Here is a 26,997-nt window from a genome sequence, read left to right on the forward strand (position 1 = left end):
CAGCTTGTTAGAGCAGCCGCCCAGAAACAGGCTGGAGATCCAAGGAACACCGTCAACTGGGCAGGCTCTGGAGTCATTGAGGAGACAAGTCTCAGCAAATCTGTGGGGTCTATCCAGAGTGGGCTAACTGAGGTGAGAGATCCACCTTGACTGTGGGTCCTCACATCTCTACCAGTTATCTCTGGACCAAGCACCCGCCATCTCTGCGTCCTAACTGCTGACGCTATGTGACCAGCTGCTCTGAGCGCCTGCCACTTGGCTCTCCACTATGACAGTCTCTACCTTTGATAACTTTTTTCCCTTGGGTTTAATTCCAGTCAGGCATCCTGTCACAGCGATGAGGCGTGTAACTTAAAAAAAAAAATCAACCAGGGCCTTCTCTGGCTAAGGATCTCCACAACCCTTCCTGCCTCTCCTGACCCAGAAGTCTCACCTGCCATCTCCGGGTGCCCCCAAAATGTAGATTTTGCTGGGATAGAGACTTGAGCCCTGATCAGTGTCAGGGGTGAGGTCATGCTCAGTCAGTGTGGCAGGAGCGATAAGTCTGTGGACCCCTGAGGTTTTACTGTAGCCCTGGAGCCTAGGAGGATTGCCAGCTCTTGCATGAAGGCCCCCAGATATCCTACCCTAAGAGAGTGAGTCCCCTGGGTCCAGAGGCCAGAAGACTCCACCTGCTGGTCCTCACATTGTGTAGAGCTGGTAGCCCCTACACACACACACAAACACACACACTCAGCTCATACATATGAGTTGACTCACACCTACCAGCTATGTCCATAGCTCTGAACCCAATATGAGATACTCCTCACCCACCCTGCTGCCGCTCTACCTTGGAGGGTAAGCCTGGGCCTTTCTCAGGCCTGATGCCTATCCTACAATCCCCTAGGGTTACTCTGTTGAGGAGTCTGGGCAGAGCTAAGGGTCACATTTAATGTTTCTCTAAGACAGGTGTGATCACTTTTGTTTGCTTTGGTTTCATTGTGCAGTACTGGGAACTGGACCCATGGCATCGTACATGCTAGGCAAGCACTTTATGCTTGAGCTGTATCTCCAGCACTGTTTACCTATTGTGTGTGTGTTTGCCCTGTTGTTACTTGTTTGGTCGTTAGGTCTCACTGTGCATCCCAGGCTGGCCTGGAACTCTGTCTTACCCAGGCTGGCCTTACATTTGTGATCCTCTTACCTCGGTCTCCTAAGGGCTGGGCTTACGGGATATCTTACTACCATATTCAAAACCTGTTTTCTGCAGAAAATAAGCAGATAGTAACAAAAGAGTGAACAGAGTCTCAGGCTTGTTCAAACCTGGCACCCATCTCCTGACCGTTCTGTGCAGGAAGACTCCCCCTGCAGCCTATAGATTGCTACCCGGATGCACCCTGAGGGCAGTTAGGCTCCCCCAGGATTCTGTGGCTACTGTGGTCAGCAAGAGAATGCCTCATACCCCTTCCAGGTGCCAGCTCTTCAGTCCCGAGTTCCTTCAGTTGAAATCTAGGAACAAGGACACTTAAGTACCAAGCAAAAGGAATAACCTGGGTGACAGTCATAAGGAAGGAAAGAAGGGTGGCACTCTCGGGCTGCAGGAGTGTGACTGTTCTGGAGACCAGCGATGACATACGTCATGACAGGCGCAGCAGGAGCAGAGTCGGCAGTGGGGGCTGGAGAGCCTCAAAACACTTTAATATGGACATGTGGCTGCCGTCCACATAAAACAAGGTCTCTACCCTGCGAGATCAAGCTCAAGCTAGGCAGTTGAAGAGGCCCATGGGAGGCCCCCCTGGCCACCCGACCAGCCAGCCCAGGGCCTGTCTTCAGGCTCACCCTTACCGCAGCTCTGGGTGGTCCAGGGTGTTACCAAGCCTGCCTTTTTGGTTTCCAGTTTCTCCTCCTGCCAAAGGGAGCCACAGGTGGGGGCTGGTGCAGCTGGTAACCCAAGTGAGCTAGAAGACAATGATGAGTAAAGTCAGGATCAGGATGTGGGAAGAGGATGAGCGCAAGTACCCCAACTCAGCAGGAATCTGGGCTCCTATGGCCGCCAGCAGCTCTAGGACCCAGGCAGTGTGTCTAGAGCCAGACCTCAGGGCTTAAGGTCTGGTCCATCAGTCAAGTATGGTCACAATGTGTGTGTGTGTGTGTGTGTAGCAGCCTATCCAGTGTGCAGTGTTAGCTCCATCACTACCAGCTCTGCAGGTGAGGTCACACAGCCTAGTGTGCCAATGTAGCTCTCCTGTTCATCCCTGTTGGCTGCTAAGGACACACCCACAAGGCTGTGTGGAATGAGGAGACACCGCACGGCTACTGTTGTGGCTCTGCCCTATGGCTGTGCCTGTGATGTAGAGTTGGGCCATCGGGGAGAGGTACAGCCATGACTAAGGACCCTAATTCTTTCCTCTGCATGGTCTCAGGCAGCTGCCCTCCTCAGATGGGAAAGGTCAAAGCGGCCACAGTGGGCGGCAAGCTGTCTGGTCCAGGTGGACCTGCAGCAGATGCAGGGATTAGAAGGCTCTGGAACACAGAGGATGAGTATGTAAATTGGCTGGTGTGGGCCGTGAACACAGCCTCAGCTCACTCTCCCCGAGGCACCATCTGTCCCTAGCACATAGTGACCTGGACTCCACCTGAATCACCAAACATGTCACCCATACCTGTGTCCAGCAGCCCCTGAGGCCCACAGGCCTCTGTCTCTGGCCTTCTTCGGGTTAGGTGCTGTGCAAGGCTATGGTATGGCATGACCATACCCAAACCCCGCCTGGAGTAAAGGTCTTTCTGAATATATGGATATACGTTAAGGCTGCAAGGCACTATGGGAACACAGACATGGAAAGAATTTCCAGAAACCAGGAACAATTGGATAGAATTAAGTGTGAAGATAAGAGGGACCAAGTCCCATGGAGAGCTGGCTAGACCCCTGGTGTCCTTAACCGTGCGACGATGGTGACAGACTGGGCCCTCACCCATCACCAAGTGCCTGTGGGGTGGGGGAGAGGGTCCCACCTCTGCAGACTCAGCCTGATCGTGCAGCTGAGGGCAACAGAAGGGGAAACACAGCCTGGAACGCAGGAAGGCTGACTTTGATCCTCAAAAGAAACCCGGCAGGGCCACCTGGCTGCGACCAGCAAGTGACCTCCCTGCTCTCCCGGGCCCCACCTTTCTGGGAAACAGAACTTGAGTATGATTTCTGTCTCTTCTGGTCTCTCCTGGCTATTGGGCTCTTTGTGCTGGTCCGGTAGAACTCTGTGACCAACACAGGTGTGTTCATCTGGGGCAGGAGCACAGTGGAAGACGGCACAGGTATGTCCAGCCTCAGCCCACAGACAGTATGTGCCCCAGGAGAGCTATATTTTAGCATTTAAGAAACTCTATTGGTGACTCTTAGGGTGAACTATGGAGAAGATAAAGTGGCCCAGAGACTTTCACAAGTGGGATACCCCTAGAGGGGAAGCCACAACCCCTGTGGCTTTGTACCAGGAATGTCGGCACCAGGACCATCTGGGCCTGGGTCTGGGATATTGGGGTCACCTAGCCTGTAAGAACCTGATATACTGAAATTAAATCTTTCCAATTTCTGGAACAGTCTATGGGGTTGTCACATTAGCTGAGGAAACCCTCAGTACAATGCTGCCCCCTAATGGCCATTACGCATCAATGATGACACGGGCTCTACCATCCAGGAAATACCAGATCTATCAAGAGGTTCCTTAGAGGAGGGGTGGGTTTCCTAGCGAGGTGGTGCCTGGAAGGATGTGTTCCAGCTCCAGGAAGCGCAGGGATGGGGGTTGGGGAGATCACGTAGGTGGCTGCACTCGGCAACCTCACCTGGGGAGGAAAGCATGCACTTGATCAAGGTAAACACACAGCTGAGCGAGATTTGACATAAACACCCTCCCCAGCGTTGGGTCAGAAGTGGAGAAGCTTCCCAGCAGCAGCTGCCTTAACCACAGCCTCCTTCACAGTCCGTTCTCCCTGCTCTGAGAATGTGGCTTCCGCTCTCACCCCTGGCATGAGAGCCTCCGCTTGCACGAGAGGGGCCAGCTGCCGAGTGGAAGGCAGCTCAGGCTGTAGTTAGCAGTGTAACGTAGCCCCAGTGCCCGGGAACCAAGACGAGGTCACAGGATATTCTGGTGAACTCCATCAAGCACAGACACAGGGCCTCCGGGTCTCCCCCAGACTGTGCACCCCTGCTTTGGCCACAGCTCCGCGGAGAGGCTGGAGTTACCTGTTGAGGGTGCTGCCGTCTTGGGACGGCAAAGTGAGAAGGACATAGGTTGTCCCTTTGGTGGGTAGCACATGGCACAAAGAGTCCCAAGAAGGAGGCGGGGTGGGTGGGTGTTGGGGATCACAGAGCTTCTAAGGCTGGAGGAGGCCCTGGGTAAGGCCCAGGCGGAAGGACAGTAGGCAGGTGCTGGGAAATACTGGAGGGAGAGGATGTTTTCTAGAGAGTGACCAAACATACTTCCAAGTTCTGGAGAGGACAGAAACCACAGCTGCACATAGAGGAAGCCATTAGCTTTCTGTTGGGCAATTGCTGATTCCTACAGGGAAAAAACCCTCCTGGGTCCTCTCTAACCTTGGATTCAGTGGGGCCACTGAGGGCTGAGTGTGGTGGGGCAGGACAGGCCTTTCCAGGAATGGGACGGAAACAGGGTGAGATGGGTGTGAGGGCCATGAAGACTACAGAAGGGACATCTTAAGCTCCTGTGTGGACCGCACTAAGAAAAGGCTGGGGCCAGGGATGGGGACACAGCCAGAAGAAGGTACAGGGAAAAGTCCTAAGAACTCCCGGGACAGTGAACCCAGACAGGCTGGCGAACCCTGTGTCAGCATCCTCAGACTCGGTCACCCTGCTAGCAATCGAAGAGGAAGTTAGGACAAATGCATCTCCCATTAACTACGGGCCGGCACAAAGGAGTGTCTGTCGGTGAGTATGTCTCCCTGACCAGAGTGGCTCAGGCCAGTGGTCAACCAGATGTGTGAGGTGGGCCAGTGTCAGAATCAGTACAACCCGTGTCCCTCTCCACCGGCCCGATGCACCCAGACTCTGTGCTCTGGGCCTTAGGCTAACACGAGGACCCTCCACAGGGGACGTGAAGGGTGGGCTCTCACCTTCTCATGCAGGCACTGAGGGCCTGGAGAGTAGCCATCTCTCTCTGCAGCTTCTTCTCCAGCTCCCGATGTCTCTCCTCTATGGCACCTTTGGAAAGGGCGCCACGACTTGATGAGCCGGCAAGGCAAGGTTGAACCTGAGACACTGAGGCAGGGGTGCTGGATACAGGACCTGCAGAGCATTGAGGCCTTGCTGGCCTTCTTGCCCCTTGGAAAGGTGGGGCAGATAGGCAGCAGGCTTTGGGAAGAACCTCCGCCCTCCCCCGACATGGTCTTGCTATATGTGACTCAGGGAGCATCAGCTCTCATCACTACTCATCGTCTGAGCAGCTCCCATCCTGATCCCCAGACAGGAAATGGAATGGGGCCCCGTCGCTCCCAGCCCAAGGATCAGCCAATAGGCATGATGCCCACTGCCCAGTCCCACCTTGGGGCTGGCTCTCAATGTGAGTCCCCAGGTTTGAGCTCAGAGGCTTCCAGCTGGGGCTGTCCTGGAAGTAGGTGCTTGGGAGAAGGGGCTTGCCCTGCGTGTCCACCCAGTCCTGGGGAGTTTCTCTGCTCCCGTCAGACACTAAACTTCTGAGGTAAGAGGGAGGCGTGAGAGTGGGGGTGGTAGGTGCTGTGCTGGGGCCCAAGGGCGGCATGTCGGAGGCCAGGTCACCAGCTGTGTCCGGCGATGTCGACTTGTGTAACTTGGTGGTTAAGATGTCGATACGCTGCTTGAGGACATCGGCCATGGTCTCCAGTGCCTGCAGCCGGGCCTGCTTGTACTGGAAGTGCGGGAGGCCCGATGGGCCCAGATGCTCAGTGTCCTGGGGGTCCAGGTAGACACACAGCCCACCCCGGGCAGGTCCTGGAGCTTTATGGGGTCAGGGGAGGAATCAGTAGACAGTAGCAGAGGGGCACCACTTACGCCTTCCCGGGGGCATCCAGTGTTCTGGGTCTCAGCACGGTTCCATGGTTTGTTCAAACACAGACAGAAGCTGCAGAGAGAGAAGAGTGGTTGGACCCTCATCCCCAGCAACACGGCGTAGAACCGTATGTGCAAAACACACTGTGCAGCAAGGAGAGACAATGAGGCCATCTGTGAGAGAGTCAGGGTTCACCACAGACCAGAGGTCAAGGCTAGGACACCACATATCAGATCACACGTGGCTCAGTAGAATGGGGACCAAGTGTGGGTGAGGTATGGAGACACATGCTGGCAGCAATGTCAGACTCCACTGTCCCTGGGAAATAGTCTGGTGAGTCTTTACATACCAAACACCAAATTAATACAACTGCCGGTAATTCTCTTTCTGGGTAAAAGTACCAGAAGCCAGGGTGTGAACAGATGTCTGCACACCACGCTCCCAGCAGCAATGCTCCCAACAGACAATGCTAAACAACAAACAAACAAACAAACGAGGTCCATGAGCAGATGATGGTTTGGCAAACGAGGCTCATCCACACAACGGTGTAGTGATATTTCATTTGTATTTTAATAAATAAAGCTTGCCTGAAGATCAAGAGTAAAATAGCCCCACTGGACAGCCTTACAGACCAGGATGTGGTGACACACATTTTTACTCTCAGTAGCCACACTAGTTAGCCATAGAAATCAGGCACGCTTTTAATCCCAACCTTAGAGAAGAATATAAAATGCGAGGAGAGCCGGGCTGTGGTGGCGCACGCCTTTAATCCCAGCACTTGGGAGGCAGAGGCAGGAGGATCTCTGTGAGTTCGAGACCAGCCTGGTCTACAAGAGCTAGTTCCAGGACAGGCTCCAAAACCACAGAGAAACCCTGTCTCGAAAAACCAAAAAAAAAAATAAAAAAATAAATAAAATAAAATAAAATGCGAGGAGACAGCTCTCAGTCAGTCTTATTCTGAGATTCCTGGAGGCAGGATCGCCATTTTTGACTGAGGTAGTGATCAGAGTCAGTGGCTGACTATTTTGCTTTTCTGACCTTTAGGTTGAACCCCAATATCTGTCTCTGGGTTTTTATTAACTGTGCTCCACAATGGGATGTTTCTCAGCTTTAAGAAGGAAGAGGGGATGGGCCCTGCTACACCAGGGGTGAACCTCAGAGGTATCAAGCTGAGCGACATCGGTCACAAAAGGACAAGTCTCCCAGGATTCCACACATCTGAGTTCACGTAGGCCATCAGATCAACAGACGATGATGCCAGGGACTGGCAGGGGCTTCTGGGTTGGGGTTAATGGGACAGAGGACCCACTGGGGGGAAGAAGAGAACGTTCTGGGAATGAATGGTGGTGATGACTGCATAGCAATACGAATTGATGCCCCTGGCTGTGCCCCTAAAAGTTAAACCAGGCATGGTGGTGTATGTCTGCAACCTCAGCACTCTGAGAGGCTTAAAACTGCACAGTGAGACCCTCACCTAAAAGAGCAAATGCTGATGTGATGTTATACACCTTTAACCCCTCTTAGCGGGGGAGGAGCATCTCTATGAGCCCTAGACCAGTCAGAGACCCTGTCTCCAAACAAATAAAAATTAAAAAAAGAAGCTAATCAAAACAAACAACAGAAGAAGTTAGGTGGCGGCCCAGGCCTGAAAAAGCCAGTTTCCTAGGCAACCGAGGCAGGAAGAGTTTAATGCCTGCCTGGGCAACTTAATAAACTTAATACAACTTAATAAAAGGCTGATTTTGTTTGTTTTGTTGTGGTTTTAAGGCTGGGAAGGGGGTAAATACCTTTAGTCCCAGCACTCAGGAGACAGAGGCAGGTGGATCTTGGCGAGTTTGAGGCCAGCCAGGGCATAGTAAGTATATAAAAACACAAAAGAGAGGGATGTAGCTCAGTAGTAGAGGGCTTGTCTAACAGGTGTGAAGCTCTGGGTTCAGTTCCCAACATAGAAGACCAGGGGAGGGTGTGTGAGACACCAGCAGAAAGGAGCCGATCAACTGGGCTATAGTTGAAGTTATTCTAACTGCCCTTTATAATAATATACTATACAATACCAAAAAAAGATTAGAAAAAAAGGATGTTGAATATATTTTATCATACAGAAATGATAAATGTTTGGAGATGGATGCATTTAATCTAATTTAAATATCATGCAATGTGTGCATGTATCAAAACACCACATGTACCCCAGCCATCCATATGTACAATTTTTATGTTTTTATGTATCAGTTAAGCATAAACTTAAAACAAAATCCAGATGGATTGAGGATTTAAAAAATGGTTATCGTTGTAAATGTTATATGTATTTTAGTATAGTTTTAAAAAGTGGGAATAAAAAAGGGGCCAGGATGCAGTAGAGACAGGTCTACAGCTTCCCACAGTGACGGGGACATCCCATCTAACATTGCAGGACGCTGGAGGAGCTATGCAGGCTGTTGAGGGCTACCCATGGGTACAACAACTGGTTGGACATGAGTCCTCCTCTGTTTGGAGATAGAGGCTGCTTTAGAAGTTCACAGATCCAGGCATCTAGGCTGCACTTCAGACATGTTATCTCAGGATACAGCCGGGGAAACACTGGGCAGAAGAAAGGAGGGAGCTGGGGAGAGACATCAAGAGGAGGAGGAGCGTCCATCCCACCTGGCTAAAGGTATATACAGAGGGGTAGGAGCAGGCACCAAGGAGGCCATCTCAAAGTTCCTCCCAACCCTAATGCCAAAAACATATCCACGAATGTCCCTAGTGAGCCTAGGGCAGGATATTTCTGGGAGCAATCTCCTATGAGGAGCTGCCAATCCCTTGTGTCTCCTCCTCCTCGTCTTCCTGTGCTGGCCACAGTACCTTAGCAGGTGGCCAGAATGAGACCAGGCCAGGGAGTGGCTGGCAAGATCCAGAGGTGGAGGAGGGAAAGAGCTGTCCTGTTTTGGTGGTGAGGGAAGGGAATGAAAGGGAAGGAAGGAGGGGAGGAGGAAGGAAAGAATGGCACACGTTGCTGGTGGGGATGGGAGATGCTAAAGCCACTGTGGCGAACAGCTTGCAAGTTCCTCAAAGAACTCCACAGAGAAATACAGTGCACACAAACCCCATACATCATCCTGGAGTGGACCTCTGGGTCCCTGTGGCTGGGCCATGTGTTCCCAGCCTGCTGTGGTGGGAGCAGGTGGGCTACCCAGGACAGGAATAATGGGTTAGAAGCTGGACACACAGGTGAAGTCCTCTTCCAGGTACTCAGTGCCAATCACAAACCCAAATGTTGAAATCTTGAAAGACTAATTTCTCATAAGTCTAAAATCCTTGTCCAGGGGGCTGGAGAGAAGGCTCAGCGGTTAAGAGCATTGCCTGCTCGTCCAAAGGTCTTGAGTTCAATTCCCAGCAACCACATGGTGGCTCACAACCATCTGTAATGAGGTCTGGTGCCCTCTTCTGGCCTTTAGACATACACACAGAAAGAATATTGTATACATAATAAATAAATAAATATTTAAAAAAAAATAAAATAAAATCCTTGTCCTGAAATATTAAAATTCTGAATATTGAAACCAAAGCCCTGGGAGCTCGTGAATGGAAAACCTAAGTTCCTGGGGGAAAGCCTGCATGAGAGGGTGGCAAGCCAGGAATTGTGGCTGGGATCCTTCTGCTCTCTGCATGGCCTCGGCTCCTGCACCCCGAAGAATGCCTAGAATCCTGGGGACATATTTGTACCTGCAAGGATTCTCCAAAGTCCAGTATTTGGGAGACCCTCGAAAGAAATTAACAGGAAAACTGTCCCCAAGAGGCGAGGTCCTAACAGAAAAACAGAAGCTTCCCGCCGTGACTAAGACTCCCAAACCAGCCCAAGTCCAGACAGGTAGCATCTCTCAGAGATGGCTGTACACGCTGTCCATGTCCGCCCTGTGGCCTCTGTGGCCTTCGTCACAAACCCTTCGCATTCTGCCTCATTTTATTCTGTGGGGTTCTTTTCCCACATCTGATTTGTCAATGCTGTCCTTCATCTGTGTTTTCTCTTCACTCACATCCTCACAGGGCGGGAGATGTAAATTCACAAAGACGTCTAGAGAGCTCTAATGAATCATTTCTTGGCGCTTTCTGCCAGTGTGGCTCTGCAAAGAGCACGTTCATACACTGGCCTGGGTGAACAAAATGTGCACCCAGGAAACACCGAGGCCTCCTTGGCCTGTGAAATGTCCTTCCTACAGACAGACCCACTTGGGCAAAAGATTAAACTGTTGGGACCCACTCTTTGGGTGGCATCTCTCCCCAGAGGATAGCTTATCTATCCCTTATCCAGATGACTAAGATGAGAAAGCTGGGTACTCAGCCACACAGATAGTGCCCTGTCTCCTACTGAGTGTGGCCTGTCTGCCCACAGCCACCATGTATTCACTGTGATTGTCCCTGAATACTAATGACAAGTGCCTGTGTCCTGCTTGCCTATTATACTGTATAAAGTGGCCTCTGAAATGTTCTGCCACGTTTATGTCTCTCAAGTAAATCTCCCTTTGAAATGCCAATATATCTCTTAAAGACTTCAATTTTTGTGTGTTTCCAGAATTTAATTTTCAATATTAGAAGTTTGTTTTGGGGGCTGGAGCGATGGCTCAGAGGTTAGGAACACTGGCTGCTCTTCCAGAGGTCCTAAGTTCAATTTCCAGCAACCACATGGCAGCTCACAACCATCTGTAATGAGATCTGGTGCCCTCCACGCCAGAACACTGTCTATATAATGAATAAATAAATCTTTGAAAAGAAAGGAATCTGTTTTCCTTTGGGTATTTTGGCATTTAGAGGTCTGCTGTTCTGGACTGTTGTATGGCACGAACACCAGGGAGAGCATCAGGAAAAACAAAGGCAGATGTTCTGACAAGTGCAGGGATCCCAGGAGCATCCCTTGGGGTAGCTGAATGGGAGACTAACCTGAGTCACAGTACCGGATAAAGGAAATGTGAGGAGACCCTGGTACACGAGCAGGCTACAAAAGCTGCATCTACATCTTCCCAACAGGGAGCCAAGGGAAGGACACTCAGGACACCACTGCCAGTCAGTGTCAGAAGCTACCTTCTGAGGGCTGGGGGTGGGGCTGGCACCTTACAGTGTGGAGTAGGGGGTGGAGGTGGCAGCTTACAGTGTGGATCTCCTATAGGGATGCTAGAGGCAGCAGACAGGTAACATTTGCAGACCACAGTGTTCTCATCCTGTGCATTTAAAAACAGGCTGGGAGCAGGAAGGATGTCTCAGTGGGTAAAGGCTCTCTTGCTACATAAGCCTGGCAACCTGAGTTCAATCCTTGGAATTCATGTGAAGGTGGCAGGAGACAACCTCCACCAAGTTGTCCTCTGACCTCCACAGGCAAACTATACAGCATGTCCTCACCTCCATACACACAATACTAACTAAGTACATTTATATGTTAAAAATAAGTTGTTCTGGGCAGCCACCACTCGGGAGGTAAAGGAAGGCAGATCTCTGTGAGTTCTAGGCCAGTCTGGTCTACAGAGCAAGTTTTAGGACAGCCAGAACTACACCAGGAGGCCCTGTCTTGAAAAACAAACACCCCCCCCAAACAAAAACAAACAAAAAGAAAGGGAGAGAGAGAGAGAGAGAGAGAGAAGAATTTTTTAAAAAGGTGGGCTAGAGAGATTGCTCAGTGGTTAAGAACACTGGCTGCTCTTCCAAAGGATACGGGTTCAAATCCCAGCTCCCACATGGCAGCTCACAGCTGTTGTTAACTCCAGCTCCAGGATACAACATCCTTACATAGGCGTACATGCAGTCATAAAATAAATACATAAATAAAAAGGAAAAAAAAGATTCCAGTACTTGGGAGGCAAAGGCAGGAAGATCTCTGTGAGTTCAAGGTCAGCCAGGTCTACAAAGTAAGTTCCAAGACAGCCAGGACCGTTACACAGAGAAACCCTTGTCTTGAAAAACAAAAAACAAGAAACAAAAAGGCTGTTCTATAGAGAGCTCAGTCAGGAACATGCCTGCCATATAAGCATGGATTTACTCCCCAGAATCCACATTAAAACAAAACAGACATGGTGGTCCATCTTTATAATCCCAATGTTAGGGGAGCAGAGGCAGGAGAATTCCTGGAGCTCACTGGCTGGCCAATCTATCCTAATCAGCAAGACACAGGTACCAGGGAGAGACCCTGACTCAAATACCCAATGTTGATAACTCCTGAGTGCCAATATCTGAGGTCAACCTCTGGCCTACAAACACACAAACATGTGGAACTGTATACACACAAAGTCCATTCACGTGCATGCACACATATCTACACAAATGTGTTGCTTCTATTCACAGTGACTTTCCCACCTCAGCAAAACACAGCAGTGTCTGCTCTGTAAAACACTGGGGTTGCCATGGCCGGTCCCCAAGGAGCCACACTGTCATGAGCAATGTCCTGAGAGCCCCCAGCATCCATCCTCCCCTCCTCCACTCCGAGCTCCCTGTATTTTTGCCCAGGCAGAGCATCCCTGACATCTGCACCCACCTGTCTGGAGCCTCTTGGTTCCCAAGTACCATGCCAGATGTCACCTTGCTCCACTTCTGCAGTGGTGACCTGAGACTCCCGGGGGCTTCCAGGTCCTAAAGCAGAGAGGACACATAAGTCCCACACCCTCATTTCAGGTCAGAGTTGGGCTCCAGCCTCTACCAGGGCTTCAGCCTGGACTCTCAGGGCATTTCAAAGAATTAGGGGTGAAGAGGCAAATAGGTCCCTCTAGCTCTGTCTATCTGTGGGGACTGTGCTGGAACTCCCCCCAGACAATCAAACAGGAACTAAGTTCAGCTAGGAACATCCCCCAACATTGCCACCATCCCAGCCAGGGACAAAGGTGTCCCAAGCTTAGCCTCTTCTCATTAGCATGGTCTCCATCCCAGATATTCCTGCAAGCTGCCCAGAGTCAATGCCATCTCACCCCCCAGGGCCCAGTGGCACCCAACCACCCACCTGTTGATGGGGAGTAGGCAGGCAGGGGTAGCAAAGAGCCTCAGGCTCAAAGGCTTGGCTAAGTCCCTTCTCGTCACCCACCTAGCACATACCTCAGACTGTACGGAACTGGGAACAAAGGTGACGATGCCAGGGCTCCTCTGGGAAACCACAGGAACAGCCTTGCCCAGGATGGCCTCTCGCTGTTTCCGATATAGCTCCTGCAGCCTCTGGTTCCTCAGCTCCAGAGTGTGTGCAGCCAAGGTCTTCTGCTCCATGGCCTGTTGGCGTCGGGCCTGGGCCTTCCGGCGCATGAAGTCACGCAAGGACTCAGAGTTACGTGGCTGGCCCAGAGACTGCCGTGGCCTTGGACAGGGTGGGGTCTCCAGGGTGTCTTGCTCCTTTGCTGGTTTGCTATGAGGGAAGTCCTGGGCAGGTTCTGGCCAAGCTGGCTTGACTTTTGAGGGAGGAGGGCCAGCACATTTTTCCTTACTATAGGGACTCTGAACAGAGGCACTACTCCAAGGCTGCTGGGGAACAGGATGTGACCTCGCCATGGAGCTCCATGGGCTGTACCCAGGAACCTCCCAGTCTGTACCAGCTGTGTAAGTCCTCTGTGAACAAGCTTGGCCAGCCAGAGCGCTCCAGGGTCGCTGTGAGAAGGGGCTTGACTTTTTAGGGGGGCTTCCAGACCTCTGGAAGGAGGGATCCTGTCCTAGATTTTCCCAGGCCCTCTGTGGACTGGTTTGCCAAGCCATGGCACTCCAGGGCCGCTGGGAGAAGGAGCCTGGCTTTTCTGGGGTGCTTCCAGGCTTCTGGAAGGAGGTGTGTTGTCTCTGTGTTGTCCAGGCTCTCTGTGGACAAGACTCCTGCTCAGTCGCCGCTTTCTTCCAGTGTTGCTGGCTGTGCAAATTTCCAGCCCTGCCCAAGGAAGAGCATTTCCCTTCTGTTGCAGTCCAAGCACTCTTTGGGGAGCCCTGAATGTCCCAGGGGCTCTGGGGTCCCTGCTGGTTCTTCCCTGCCAGGTTCTGTGGCTTTGGTTTTGATGAGAGCTTCCTTGCCACCCTGGGGCGCCTGGCAAGCTCCAGACCAGTCTGGATTTGCTGGCGCAGGTCTTGTAGGATCTCAATGGCACCCTGGATAGTTTCTGACTGATCATGGAAAGCTAGGTTGGGTGTGTGCTCAGAAACCTGCTGGTCACCACGGGCACAGGGAAGCTTAGAGAACCAGGTGTGGACAGATGTGTCCCCGACGGTTCCTGCTTCCTTGTCAGAGCCTGCAAAGACGAGCAATGAAGGAGTGTTGGGTTCTGTGGGCTGGGGGAAAGAACAGACCTGCTCCTCCATTCGGGACATCATGGGGGTGACCAGGGAGACCCTGGCCTTGGCCCCACAAGCTCCCTCTCAGTCTCCGCCCTCATGGTCAGCGCACAGGAAGGCAAGTGCTGCTTTCGAGGGAGCTGCTTTCCAGTTCCACATGTGTTGGCGGAGTACACGGAAGGGCGGCAGGTGTCCCCCACAGGAGTGGCCATTTCCATCCACTCTCTCCACAGAAGCCCAAGTAGAACATCTGCTCTCAAAGCTGAGAAAGCTCTCTTCAGGTTTGTAAAGGTAGTTACTCCCAATGTCTATCTCTCAGGGAAATCTCGAGAGACTGCCCAGTTACCACCCTCCCCCCGTGGGGGCAGCACAGAAATCTCTGTGCCTACTCACAAATGCCACAGCAAAACACAGCAGGCTAAGGCTGAGGCAAGAGGTACCTAATTCCGTGGCAGGGGCCTTGCTCTGGAGCCGGGAGAGGGCAGGAGGGGGCCCAAGCAGCCGCCTCACCAGGGCTTGTCCTTTCCTCCAGGCGTACACACCAGTCAACTCAGAATCTTAAATAGAAAACACACAGCCGGGCCACGGCCCTCAGACCACTGGCAATGGATCACACCACTTCTGGAGACAACTTGGCATACCCCGCAAGGGCTCACAGGGAAACCCCTCACATCCAAACCCCTGTGGGAACAAAGCCAGATGTTTAGTCACTAGCCAGCGTGGGTGAGGAGCACCCAGGGTGACTGATGGTGAACCCCAGGATCCTGTTCAATGGCGAGGGTAATGAAGACTCCCCAACAACAACTCTCCTCATGAGCACTCCACACCAGCCTGGGCACACAGCCCACACTTGACCAGGAACAACGGCAAGGCCGCAGCCTCAGGTGGCAGCTGCAGCCTCAGGTGGCACCCGCAACCAGCCACTCAGCCAGGGGCTCCTGCCAGGGCCACGACGGCAGCCATGTCACAACCACATACCTTAGCTGAGAAATTAATACGCTCTGAAGCTGGCCAGAGTCACAGCAATGGGGCCAGGATCAGAGATGGCGTTAGGCCCCCTAAACGGTCAGAAATAAATGACCGGCATGGCTGAGCTGCCCTTAACAGACACTGTCATATGACAAACATGGCCAATCCATGATCTCAGATTGCATCCGCCAATACCAACACTGACTGGCCACCATGACAACCCCAGTCACAGGGCTCCACAAAAGCAGGAAGGAAGCAGGCCTTTCACCCACACCTGTATACACTTTCCCACGTGCTCACAAGGCTCATTCTTACACTCTCAAGCTTTACTGCTCGGTTTCCCACGGGCTCACACACACACACAGGTTCACACAGGTTCACATGCTCCGTGGAAGCCTGTGCAGGACAGTTGTGAACTTACTGCAAATTACAGATGTGGCAGACCACGTTCTTCCTTGCCGGGTGGTGGTGGCGCACGCCTTTAATCCCAGGATTTGGGAGGCAGAAGCAGACAGAGCTCTGTGAATTGGAGCCAGCCTTGGTCTACAGGGTGAGTTCCAGGTCAGCCAGGCTGATGATTACACAGAGAAATAAAACAAACAAAACAAACAACAACAACAAAAGAACGTTCTGTCTCCAAAGAATGTGGACATGCCAGGGTACACCCATCATGTCCTTGCTTTAAAATGCATACAACTATCAAAATGTACCGCAATTCTTTCTAGAAGGCCACCTCGTGGGACGAACATTCTCCACTCCACCCCATCCATAGTTCACGGTAAGTTCACAGTTTTCTTACACGGGCTTACACAAGGCTCACACACAGACTCGCACATTCACATGCTCACATGCTTGCACACACCCATTCACACAGGTTCCTAGCTCATGATAATCCACTGACACATTCACATACAGGCTCACATAATTCATATATGCTCATTCACATTAGCACACATATTACATATTTCCACATGCTCGTATGCTCACAAACATGCACTCACTCATTCACAGACAAGACCACACACTCAAATGCACAAGCAACCATATACGCATGCTTTTTACACTCGCATGTGTGCAATGCACATGCACACACAGGCTCTCACACACACAAATGCTAACAGACACAGACATACTACTTTGGGTCCAACCAGCTCTGCAAAACTCAGATCACACCTGGTGTGTTCCCAGGCACTCCGCCCATGCTCCTGCTCAAGGTGACACTCTCTGAGGCTTGGAATCACATCTCCATGTGGACTCAGGCAGGACTTGCCCTGTTTCCTATGGTTAGCCCATCACAGCTCGGACGATGCAGAGCACTGACCCCTGAGGGCAGCGTACCTGAGTTAAGTCCTTCTCAGTCCTCCTCCTCCACTGACCTGACAGCTGGGAACTGGATTAGCCATCTGACATAGTTTAGAAAATTAAGCCATTGGGGACTGCAAAGACGGCTCAACAGTTAAGAGCACTGGCTGCTTCCTGGCTATGATCCGACACCCACATGGCAGTACACTAACTGCAGTTCCCAAAAAGCTTACACCCTCTTCTGTCCATGGGGACAAGGCTTCCAGGCCATGCTTTCTCTAGGCCCCAGCTTCTTAAACTGTAGGTCTTGGTCCCATATGGGGCCGCATACTCACAGTCACAGACATACCACCCCCAGTCCAGCTAGCTCTGCAAAACTGAAATGTGGGGGCAGAAAACAATGGCTACAGTAAAAGGTTTCTAGACACACAGCATCTGTGGTAATTTGAATGTAATGAACCCTTATAAGCTCATAGGGAGTGGCACTATTCAGAGGTGTGGCTTTGTTGGAGTAGGTGTGGTCTTATTGGAGGAAGTGTGTCACTGTGGGGGTGGGCTTTGAGGTCTCCTATGCTCAAGCTACACCCAATGTAGGGGACAGTTCACTTCCTGTTGCCAAGAGATCAAGATGTAGACATCTGAGCTCTTCTCCCAGCCCCATGTCTGCTGCATGCTGCCATGTCCCACCAGCCATGATGATAATGGACTAAACCTCTGAAACTGTAAGCCACCCCAATTAAATGTTTTTCTTTATAAGAGCTGCCGTAGTCGTTACGTCTCTTCACAGCAATAGAAACCTTAAGACAGAAGTTGGTACTAGGGACTGGGGTATTGTTGTGAGAGGCCTCACCATGCTTTGGTTAGAAGGAATATAGACCTTGGGACTATGAATTAGAAAGGCAATTAGACCGTTTAAGTGCTGCTTAATGGGCCATTCTAGCAGGAGCATGGAAGACAGTGGCACTGAAGGTGATTTGATGAACTCTGGGAGCCTAGCTGAAGAGGTTTCAGAGGAGAAGATTTTTAGTATGTTGCCTAGAGATCATTCATGTAATATTTTACAAGGTTCGTATTTACAAGGCTCACTCTTACACATTCACAAGCTATAATGCTCAGTTTCACATGACCCACACACATACACAGGTCCACATGCTCCATGGAAGCCTGTGTGTAAAGGCTGTGAACTTATTGTAAACTATGGATGCAGCAGAGCACATCCATAGAGCACACTGAGAGCCCATGGTTACAGAATGCCTTTGCCCTGTCCTAAAGTCTACCTGAGGTGAAAGTGAAGAGTTCTGGATTAATGGCATCAGCTAAAGGAATCTCAAAACCATCTAGCAGAGACTCTGTCATGTGGTTACTAGTGTTAACGCTAATGTAGATTTATAATGAAAAGAAGCAAGCTGAGAAAGGAAATAAGCAAAATGTACAGATTGAGAAAAGGGGCACCAGGAAGTGGAATGGAGCTGAATCCTGTGTTCAAGGAGACAAACAGATTAGGAAATGAAATAAAGTGAGTGGTGACCTCAGGATCTTGCCCCCAAGGCCAAGGCGTATGTCAGGGGTGGAGCCTGAATTGCCTTGGAGACCCCAAGATGTTGCAGATGCTGGAACCATGGGGTACTTGCTGAAGAAAACTACTAACAGGGAATGAACAGTCCAAGAGGAAGAAGTGCATTGCGGTCAACAAAGCTGAAAGATCTAGAGTGTTTTGACATCAAACATAAAGAGGCAGAGTTTGGAGTTTTCCTAGCTGTTTTTCATTCTTGCTTTGGTCCAGTATTTCTTCACTATATTCCTCTTTGGAAAGGTAATGCATATCCTGTATCATTATACGTTGGAGGTATGTGATCTGTTTTTTTATTTGATTTCATAAGGGATTACAGTTAAGAGGTTGCATGAATCTCAGAAGAGACTTTGAACTTTGGACTTTTAAACATTGTTAAGACTGTGATAGACTATGGGGACTTTTGAAGTTGGACTTTTGAACTTTTAAGTGCATTTTGCATTATGATATTATTACAAGCTTATGGGGACCATGGAGTGGAATGTGGTAGTGTGAATGTAATTGGCCCCCATAAGCTCATAGGAAATGGCAATATTAGAAGGTATGGCCTTATTGGAGTAGGTGCAGTCTTGTTGGAAGAAGTGTATCACCATGAGGGTGGGTCTTGAGGTTTCCTATGCTCAAGCTATGCACAGTGTAATAGTTTACTTCCTGTTGCCTTCAGATCAAGATGTAGAACTCTCAGTTCCTTCCCCAGAACCGTGTCTGCCTACATGCCACTGTGTCCCACCATGATGATAATGAACTAAACCTCTGAAACTGTAAGGCAGCTCCAATTAAATGTTTTCCTTTATAAAAGTTGCATGGTCATGGTGTCTCTTCACAGCAATGGAAACCCTATTTAGTGCAAAATCAATTTAAAAAAATCCAATGCATCATGAATCCAGGATGTTTCTGGCAGTGCTTCCCCATGATACGTCACAAAGATTCACAGCAGCCTCAGTTCTGAACCCATGGCAGACACACGGTGCATGACGTCATTCCACACAACTCCAACAGATATACCTGAAGTGCCTCAGCAAGATCCCAGACCATTGCATCTCATAAACCACAGAGATTTTACTATACTCACAAAACATTTCGTCTTTCTAGAGACAAAGTGGTTTTATTATAAAATTGTATTTCCCTATGACCATTCATCAGTATGTGAGTCTCAAATCAGTACAGCTGAATTATATTATGTTAGAGTGATTTAGTTTTTCAAGACAGGGTTTCTCTCTGTAGTCCCGGAACTCACTCTGTAGGCCAGACTTGCCTTTAACTCAGAGATCTCCCTACCTCTGCCTCCCAGGTGCAGAATTAAAGGTGTGTGCCACTACTGCCCCATAGAGTATTTGATCTTTAAAACTGCTCTTTGAGTCTTGGAAAGAGCAGGGATACAAGGAACATACCTAAACATAATAAAGGCAATATACAGCAAGCCAACAGCCAACATCAAACTAAATGGAGAGATACTCAAAGCAGTCCAACTGAAACCATGAACAAGACAAGGTTGTCCACTCTCTCCATATCTATTCCATATAGTTCTTGAGGTTCTAGCTAGAGCAATAAGACAACAAAAGGAGATCAAGGGGATACAAATCGGTAAAGAAAAGGTCAAACTTTCACTATTTGCTGATGATAGCTTACATAAACAATCACAAAAATTCTACCAAGGAACTTCTACAACTCATAAACACCTTCAGTTATGTAACAGGAAACAAGACTAGCTCAAAAAAAAAAAATCAGTGGCACATGCCTTTAATCCCAGCACTCGGGAGGCAGAGGCAGGTGAATCTCTGTGAGTTCGAGGCCAACCTGGTCTAAAGAGCGAGTTCCAGGACAGGCTCCAAAGCTACAGAGAAATCCTGTCTCGAAAAACAAAAACAAAAAACAGAAAAAAAAAAAGAAAGAAAGAAAAAAAGAAAGACAATTATCATATGTACTCACTCATAAGTGGTTTTTAAACATAAAGCAAAGAAAACCAGCCTACAATTCACAATCCCAGAGAACCTAGACAACGATGACGACCCTGAGACATGCATGGATCTAATTTACATGGGAAGTAGAAAAAGACAAAATCTCCTGAGTAAATTGGGAGCATGGGGACCATGAGAGAGGTAGAAAGGGAAGGAAGCAGAAAAAAACATATAGGTCAATAAAATTAAAAAAAAAATTAAAAAACTGCTCTTTGAATTGCTGACTTGAGTTTCACTTTAAAAAAAAATCTTTAAGGGGCTGGAGAGATGGCTCAGTAGTTAAGAGCACTGGCTGCTCTTCCAGAGGACCCGGGTTCAATTCCCAGCACCCACATGGTGGCTCACAACTGTCTGTAACTCCAGTTCCAGGGTATCAGCAATCCTCTTCTAGCTTCCAGAGGCTCCAGGAATGTATATGGTGCATATATACAGATAGGTAAAACACTCATATACAGACTTAAAACAACAGTCAAGTGGATTTTGCCTGGGGGTTAGGACAGAATTTCCAACGATTTCTGAAAAAGCCCTAAGCACACTCCTGGCACATATTTATGTGAAAATCAATCAAGTTTGAAAAATCTTGAGGATGCTTTCGCATCCTGCGTTATCAAATATTCAGGAGAGATTTAATCCTTTATGCAAAATATGCAAATAAATAAGCAAGGCATCCATTAGCATGCAAATGTGCTTTTGTTATAGCGGATGCTTGCATAACTTAACAGAGACCATTTAAGACGGTCTGCTGCAGAACAGGACACCAGGCCAAGAAAGGTTAACCCTGGGGCCTCATAGTCCAGACCTGGGGCAAATCCCAGCTGCTGTCCATCAGCCATGGCTATAGGGCTAGTGCCTGGACTTCTCCATCTATAAGAGGGGACTGTGTTTAACAGTGCCTCCTGACAGGGCATGGTTCCTGCCTTCTCAGGCCGGTGAGAATAAAAGCAGAATTCTGCAGTCTCAGGGTAAGGTGTTTGGCCAGGCTGGTCACACCCAGGTTTCAGTAGGGAGGGGGATGGTTGAGCTTCCGAAGAAGTATCTCAGTCCTGCCTTTATGTGCCGCACCCACCTGATCATGTGTTCTCTCTGCCAGGCACTGGGCCAGAGGCCCCATGTAGGGAAGACGGCCCCCACTGGCCTCTCACACTCATCCAGCCTCCCCATTAGCCCACCAGAGGAGTCCTGGTCGATAAATGGGTCCTGATGGGCACATTTTTTCTTCTGCTGAGCAGTTTAATGGCAATTAATTTTTTTACGGGAGGATTTTTAATCTGTGGAAATGGATGGAGTCCCCAAGTGCCCTGTCAAAGCTCCAGACCGACCTAATCTATGATAAAAAATGCAAAGCGAGGTGATATAATCTGAAATTAAATATCAGGCTTCATTTTCCTTTGGCCCGGATGGATGAATATTTTATATCTATTGTGATTTAATTTTTTGTTAACTACAGCAAATTTCTAATTCATCCAATTCCCAAGTCCTGTGGCTCTGACCCCTGAACCTAAACTCATCTCTCCTTAGCCCAGCTGTGGCTTCGTCACTGACAGAAACTAATGGTCACTACCATCAGGGTGACAAGGTGACTACGATGATGAATGGAGCTGGTGGCACGCCCTCTGACCCTGTGTCAGGCAGACGGCAGGTCATTTTTCAAGCAAGCCATTAAAACAAAACAACAGAAAGCGGGGGGGGGGGGGGGGATAGAAGATGATGATGCGGAAGGTGGTTGTATTTTATGCATTTTCAGGGCACCTTCCAGAACCTTCTTGTAGTTTCCGTGTCTCTCACTCTTGGGTGCCAAAGGTTTTTGTCCTCCCCACCCTGTATCATCTCTGGAAGACTTGTGTGTATCCTCTGCTAAGACGCAGTGGGCTAGGCAGAGACTCGTTATCCTAGAAGACACGGCTTTGCTTGGGAGCAGAGGCGGCAGGATCCTGAGCTGAAATGGAGGTGTACACAGAGCCCATACTACCCATGCTGGTGGCTCCAGAATGGTGACTTCATAGGGGTGGGGAAACTGAGGCAGGAAGAAAGTTCTCCCAGGCCCTGTGTGGCCTTCATGTTTAGTCCTGACAAACTGACCTCAACCCCTGGGGGAAGTGATCTGCAGAACCTGGGAAGTTTCAATGGTTTTGCTGAGCCCATGCTGGAGCAGGAGGTCTTGACAAGGGCTCAGGCATGGTTTCTAAATACATCTGGTTCTCCAGCAGGGCGCACAGCCTGGAGCTAGATGGGTCAAGGCCCAGCCCAGGTCTCTGCCCCTGTGACCCTGAGTAGGCTGCCAAACCTCCCTGGGTCTCAGTTCCCACATCTACAAAATGGGAGCCAAGCTACCTCTCTCTCAGCAAGTCTCAAAGACATCCTAGATTCTTCCTGACCCCCCAACATCTGAAAACACTCACATATGGCCTTTCTTTGGGGTTCATGGATCCAGCTAGATGGAGGGAACCCTTCGGTTCACCCCCACAAGCTATAGAGGCAGCACTCTGATTGGGAGGCTGGGTATCTATAAGGATCCAAGCTCAGGCCAGGCAGTGGTGGCACACTCCTTTAATCCCAGCACTTGGGAGGCAGAGGCAGGCGGATCTCTGTGAGTTCGAGACCAGCCTGGTCTACAGAGCTAGTTCCAGGAGGCAGAGGCAGGCAAATCCCTGTGAATTCAAGGCCAGCCTGGTCTACAAAGCGAGTCCCAGGATAGTCAGGACTGAAACAGAGAAACCCTGTCTCAAAAACAAACAAACAAAAAAAAAACAACAAAAAAAAGGATCCAAGCTCAATAAAGGAGGTGCCCTAGATAGAAGCCCACCGGGCTCACCTGCCACCCACAGGTCACTATCTCGATCCCCTGAGGACCTGCCATAAAATTCACAGCCATCCCCATGGGTCAGGGCGGAACCCTTGCAGGCAGTTCACAGAGCCTCCCCACCCCCCACTGCCCAGACATGCTTTCACCTATAATCCCGGATCCCAAATCCGGGAAGGCACACAGCAAAGTGTCCACACACCTCAGACAAAGGGGAGAGCCGGGGCTTCCACCTTCCCCATCTTTCAGCATGTTACTGAGAGAGCAGCAGGGTGACAACATTTGGCGTGTGGCCAAATGGCTTTATGTCATTCCCATCCTGTACAGGGGCTTCAAGGACAGCTCACATCACTTGGGTAGTTGTGGACTTCCGCTTCACAATAAGGAATCCTCAGATCCTAAGACCCCCAAGCTTCCTTGCACGTGATAGAGTTGGCAGCCATGTCTCCAGCACAGAATCAAGAGCCTTGTGTCACCCTCACCAGCTAGAATCACAGACTCTGTGGTCCCAAGTAGCAAATCTCACCTCTGCCTTTGACAGTTTTACGGGGGACAGATGACTTTGGAGTTTCTCTTTTGTAAGAAGCACTTCTGATCCTTTTGATGTTTGTCCTTGGAACTGAGAGAGGAGAAGGGGAGAGAGGGTGCGGGGAACCTTAATCAGACAACCTGCAAGCAGGCAACACACTCACCTTGACCTCAGGGCCTGGGTTAGTGTTTGCTGAGTGAATGAATGATTGAATAAACCAAGCCCCAAGGAAATCCAGGTATAGCATCTTTGCCCTGGACATGATTCCTACCAGGGAAGGAAGATGGAGGCTGGAAATGAAGAATCCACTCTGATTGACAGACATGTTGGCATCACTCTGATGGGGGAGAGCCTCTCCAAAGCTCCACAGCAAGTTCAGTGGCCAAGTAGAGTGAACTTGTTCACTTGGGAGGCTGAAGCAGGAGGACAAGTTCAAGGCCAACCTAAGCTACACAGTGAGGTCCTAGCTAAACAGGAAAGAGGAAGAGGACCAAAAGGAGGAGAAAGAGGAAAAGAGAAGCAGGAGGAGGAAGAGCGGGGAGGAGGAGGACATGTCCTGTGGGATTCCTGTCTGTGACATGCCCAGCGTCATCAGAGCTACAGAGATAGGAAGAGTAGGCATGAGGCTTTCCTGAATCTCTTGCTTTCAGAGGAAAAGGAAAGGAAAGTGTGACAGTCAAGAGCTGGGGACCAGTGGGCCTGGGAGGGCTGTGACTTCTGCATTCTGTACTTGGCCTGTAGCCTAGCAGCCACACTCATGGTGTGGAAGAAAAGATGGCTTATCTGACAACTGCTAGAACAGGATTTTGTGGAAGACAGAAGAGAAGATAGGGCAAGGCTCAAGGAGGTCCTGTCTGACCTGTCCATCAGCCAGCTTGGGACCCTGCCTACATCTGCCATTGACTCGCAACCACGAGGCAGGGTGTGCCCCAATACACCTGTGCCTGCTGTCCAAGAGGTGCCAGCAGGAATACTGACCAGCCTTTACCCTAGCTATCACCTATGCCCCTCCCTCTCCATCCCCTCCCTTGCATCTACAAAACCTCCTAAATGTCTACACAGAGTCTAACATGAAGTCTAAGCAGCAGCCCCTGAGCCCAACATCCTCAGATAGGGTTGAGGCTCCTGCTATCTCTCCATCCAGGCTCCTTTTTTGTTGAGCAAAACCATAGCTGTTGGAATCTAAAAGTCTTCAGCCCCACCACCCATCCTTTAGTACCGCCAGGGCCAGGCAAGGTCATCTTGAGCACTGCCTTCCATCTACAAAATGGAATAACAAGCCTCAAGGTTAGAAGGGATCTAGAGGTGTGGGTTCAGAACGGGGTGGGCCTATAAGGCTGTAGGAAGGACCTGGCTCTTCTCTGCACAAAGGGTGCCTTTGCTGGAAGATAGCACCTGCTTCCATTCCAACCGTGACTCCTCCGTTGGAGAGGTAGAGAGTAAGAATCCAAGCTCCTAAGCATAGCAGGATGTCGCCAACTCCCTGACTGACTTCTTTCTAGCCAGGGTCCTTTCTAACCACAAGCGTCCTTGTTAGTCTCAGGGTCCAACCTAGAGCCACTCACCTGAAGCATGGTGCTGGGGAATCCTTGAGGGCCCCCGTCTCAGGCTGAGAGGTGCCCGGTCTTTGCTTCTATGTTCAGCTGCACGAAGAATGCCTGAGCCAGGAGAATGGAAAGAAGAGATCAGAGCAAAGTAACTTCCAGAATCGAGTTCCAGTTTAGAGCCCCTGGAAGCCTTTAAATTGTTCCTCTGCTCAACACCTCAGGCCAGAAAACACATCCCACAAGGCCATCTGAACACATACTACAGTGACTAGCAAAGAAGTCACCCAGTCTCATCAAAGCCAGCACAAACATCTTGGCCCGGGAAGCTTTCTCAGGCCAACTATGAGCAGAGCCCTCGAACGGGCCAACTTTCTTCCTTTTACACATTCTAGGAGCCAAGCCCAGAGAATGGTGCCACCTGTCATGGACAACTCAATTAATACAATTGAGATAATCCTAGGGCCAGCGAGATGGTTCAGGGGGTAAAACCACATGGCCATGTAAGTTTGGTAACCTGAGTTCAATCCACAGAGCCCTCATAACGGTGGAAAGAGAGAATCAATGCCACAAAGTTGCCCTCTGACCTTCACACGCTTGTCATGGAACACATGCCACCACACACATACATCATGCACACAGAGAGGATTTTGCTTTGTTTTGCTTTGGTTTGGTTTTGGTTTTTCAAGACAGGGCCTCTCTGTGTAACAGTCTTGGCTGTCCTGGAACTCCCTCTGTAGACCAGGCTGGTCTCGAACTCACAGACATACACCTGCCTCTGCCTCTCAAGAGCTGGGACTAAAGGTGTGTGTTACCGCCATCCGGCAGGATTACTTATTTATTTATTTATTATGTATACAGTGCTCTGCCTACAGGTATGGTCGCAGGCCAGAAGAGGGCACCAGATCTCATTACAGATGGTTGTGAGCCACCATGTGGTTGGTGGGAATTGAACTCAGGACCTCTGGAAGAGCCCTCAGAGCTCTTAACCACTGAGCCATCTCTCCAACCCAAAAATTATTATTTTTTTTAAAGTTCATCTCCCATAAGCCTATTGCCCAGGTGATTCTACAGCTCATCAAGTTGACAAGTGAGATTAGTCATCACACGAGGTGACTTTGGCATAAACACAGAGGCCACAGTACTGACAGCAATGCAAACAACAGAGCCTGTGCTCTTGAGAGTCTGCGTTCTGCAAGGAGTTTGATTTGAGACCTCGTGTGTTGTATGGTAGCAGAGAACTCTCCACTTTGCTTTCTCTCTGAGACTGTGTATGAGGCTGAGTTTAAAGGTGATGAATTATTTAATTTCAGAGAAAAAAATTCCAAGCAACCTGGTGTTCAGGCTATAGCATGGGTATCGCTGGCTTTTAGCCAGGTTTGCAGTGAAAATCAGAAGCAAGAAGCAGAGAAGGATTTGAAAAGCCTTCGGTTTGGCCCAAAAAGAGCCTTTCGCAAAGTCGGAGCCGAGGACGATCTGCATGAAGACTAATTTCAGCAGAGAGCTGCTGGGGCAGCCTGCTGGCCGAGGGATACCTAGGCACTCAAAGGCCACTGAAGCCAAAGTCCAAGTGGGCCCACTTACAACTAGGTTGGTGGCAGACCTTAGCGTTGTCCATAAGACGCTAGTTTTGAGGTACAGAGAACACAGAGATAATGAGCTTGTGGAGGGTTCCTGATGAGATTTCAAAGCAAAGTCTTGGGAGGCAAGGTCAAGATTTTTGCAATTGTTTGCCCTTGGAAGGATGAAGCTCCGAAAGTGAAACCTAAGCTGCAAAAGAGACCCCAGAAAGTTAGAGCTTCCTGGACAGTAGATGTGCTGAGGAAAGCTGCCATCAGCAGCACAACCAGCCCAGGAGAGAGAATGCGGGGGCTGCAGCAAGTAGGGCTTAGAGGTGGGACTGCCCAAGCCCTTTGGAGCTCACACCATGTTCCCGTGCATACTACATACTACATACTACAGGGGCTGGACGGATGGCTCAGTGATTAAGCACACTTGCTGTTATTGCAGAAGATACTGGTTTGGCTCCCAGCAGCCACTACAGGCACCTCATACTGATGT

At 49.9% G+C, this 26,997-nt stretch overlaps 1 protein-coding gene across 1 annotated transcript in view; it reads right to left on the reverse strand.

Moving 5' to 3' along the window:
- The window catches only part of Ccdc187 (coiled-coil domain containing 187), a 53,070-nt gene that overhangs the window by 19,112 nt on the left and 6,961 nt on the right, over window positions 1-26,997 (reverse strand). Inside the window, 7 exon segments of the mRNA XM_057754618.1 lie at window positions 1,825-1,937; window positions 5,101-5,272; window positions 5,528-5,944; window positions 5,947-6,083; window positions 12,508-12,602; window positions 13,059-14,221; window positions 14,705-14,821. Coding sequence (XP_057610601.1) covers window positions 1,825-1,937; window positions 5,101-5,272; window positions 5,528-5,944; window positions 5,947-6,083; window positions 12,508-12,602; window positions 13,059-14,221; window positions 14,705-14,821 — 2,214 coding nt within the window.

Source organism: Chionomys nivalis, chromosome 22 (assembly GCF_950005125.1).
Source record: "Chionomys nivalis chromosome 22, mChiNiv1.1, whole genome shotgun sequence".
Lineage (NCBI taxonomy): Eukaryota > Metazoa > Chordata > Mammalia > Rodentia > Cricetidae > Chionomys > Chionomys nivalis.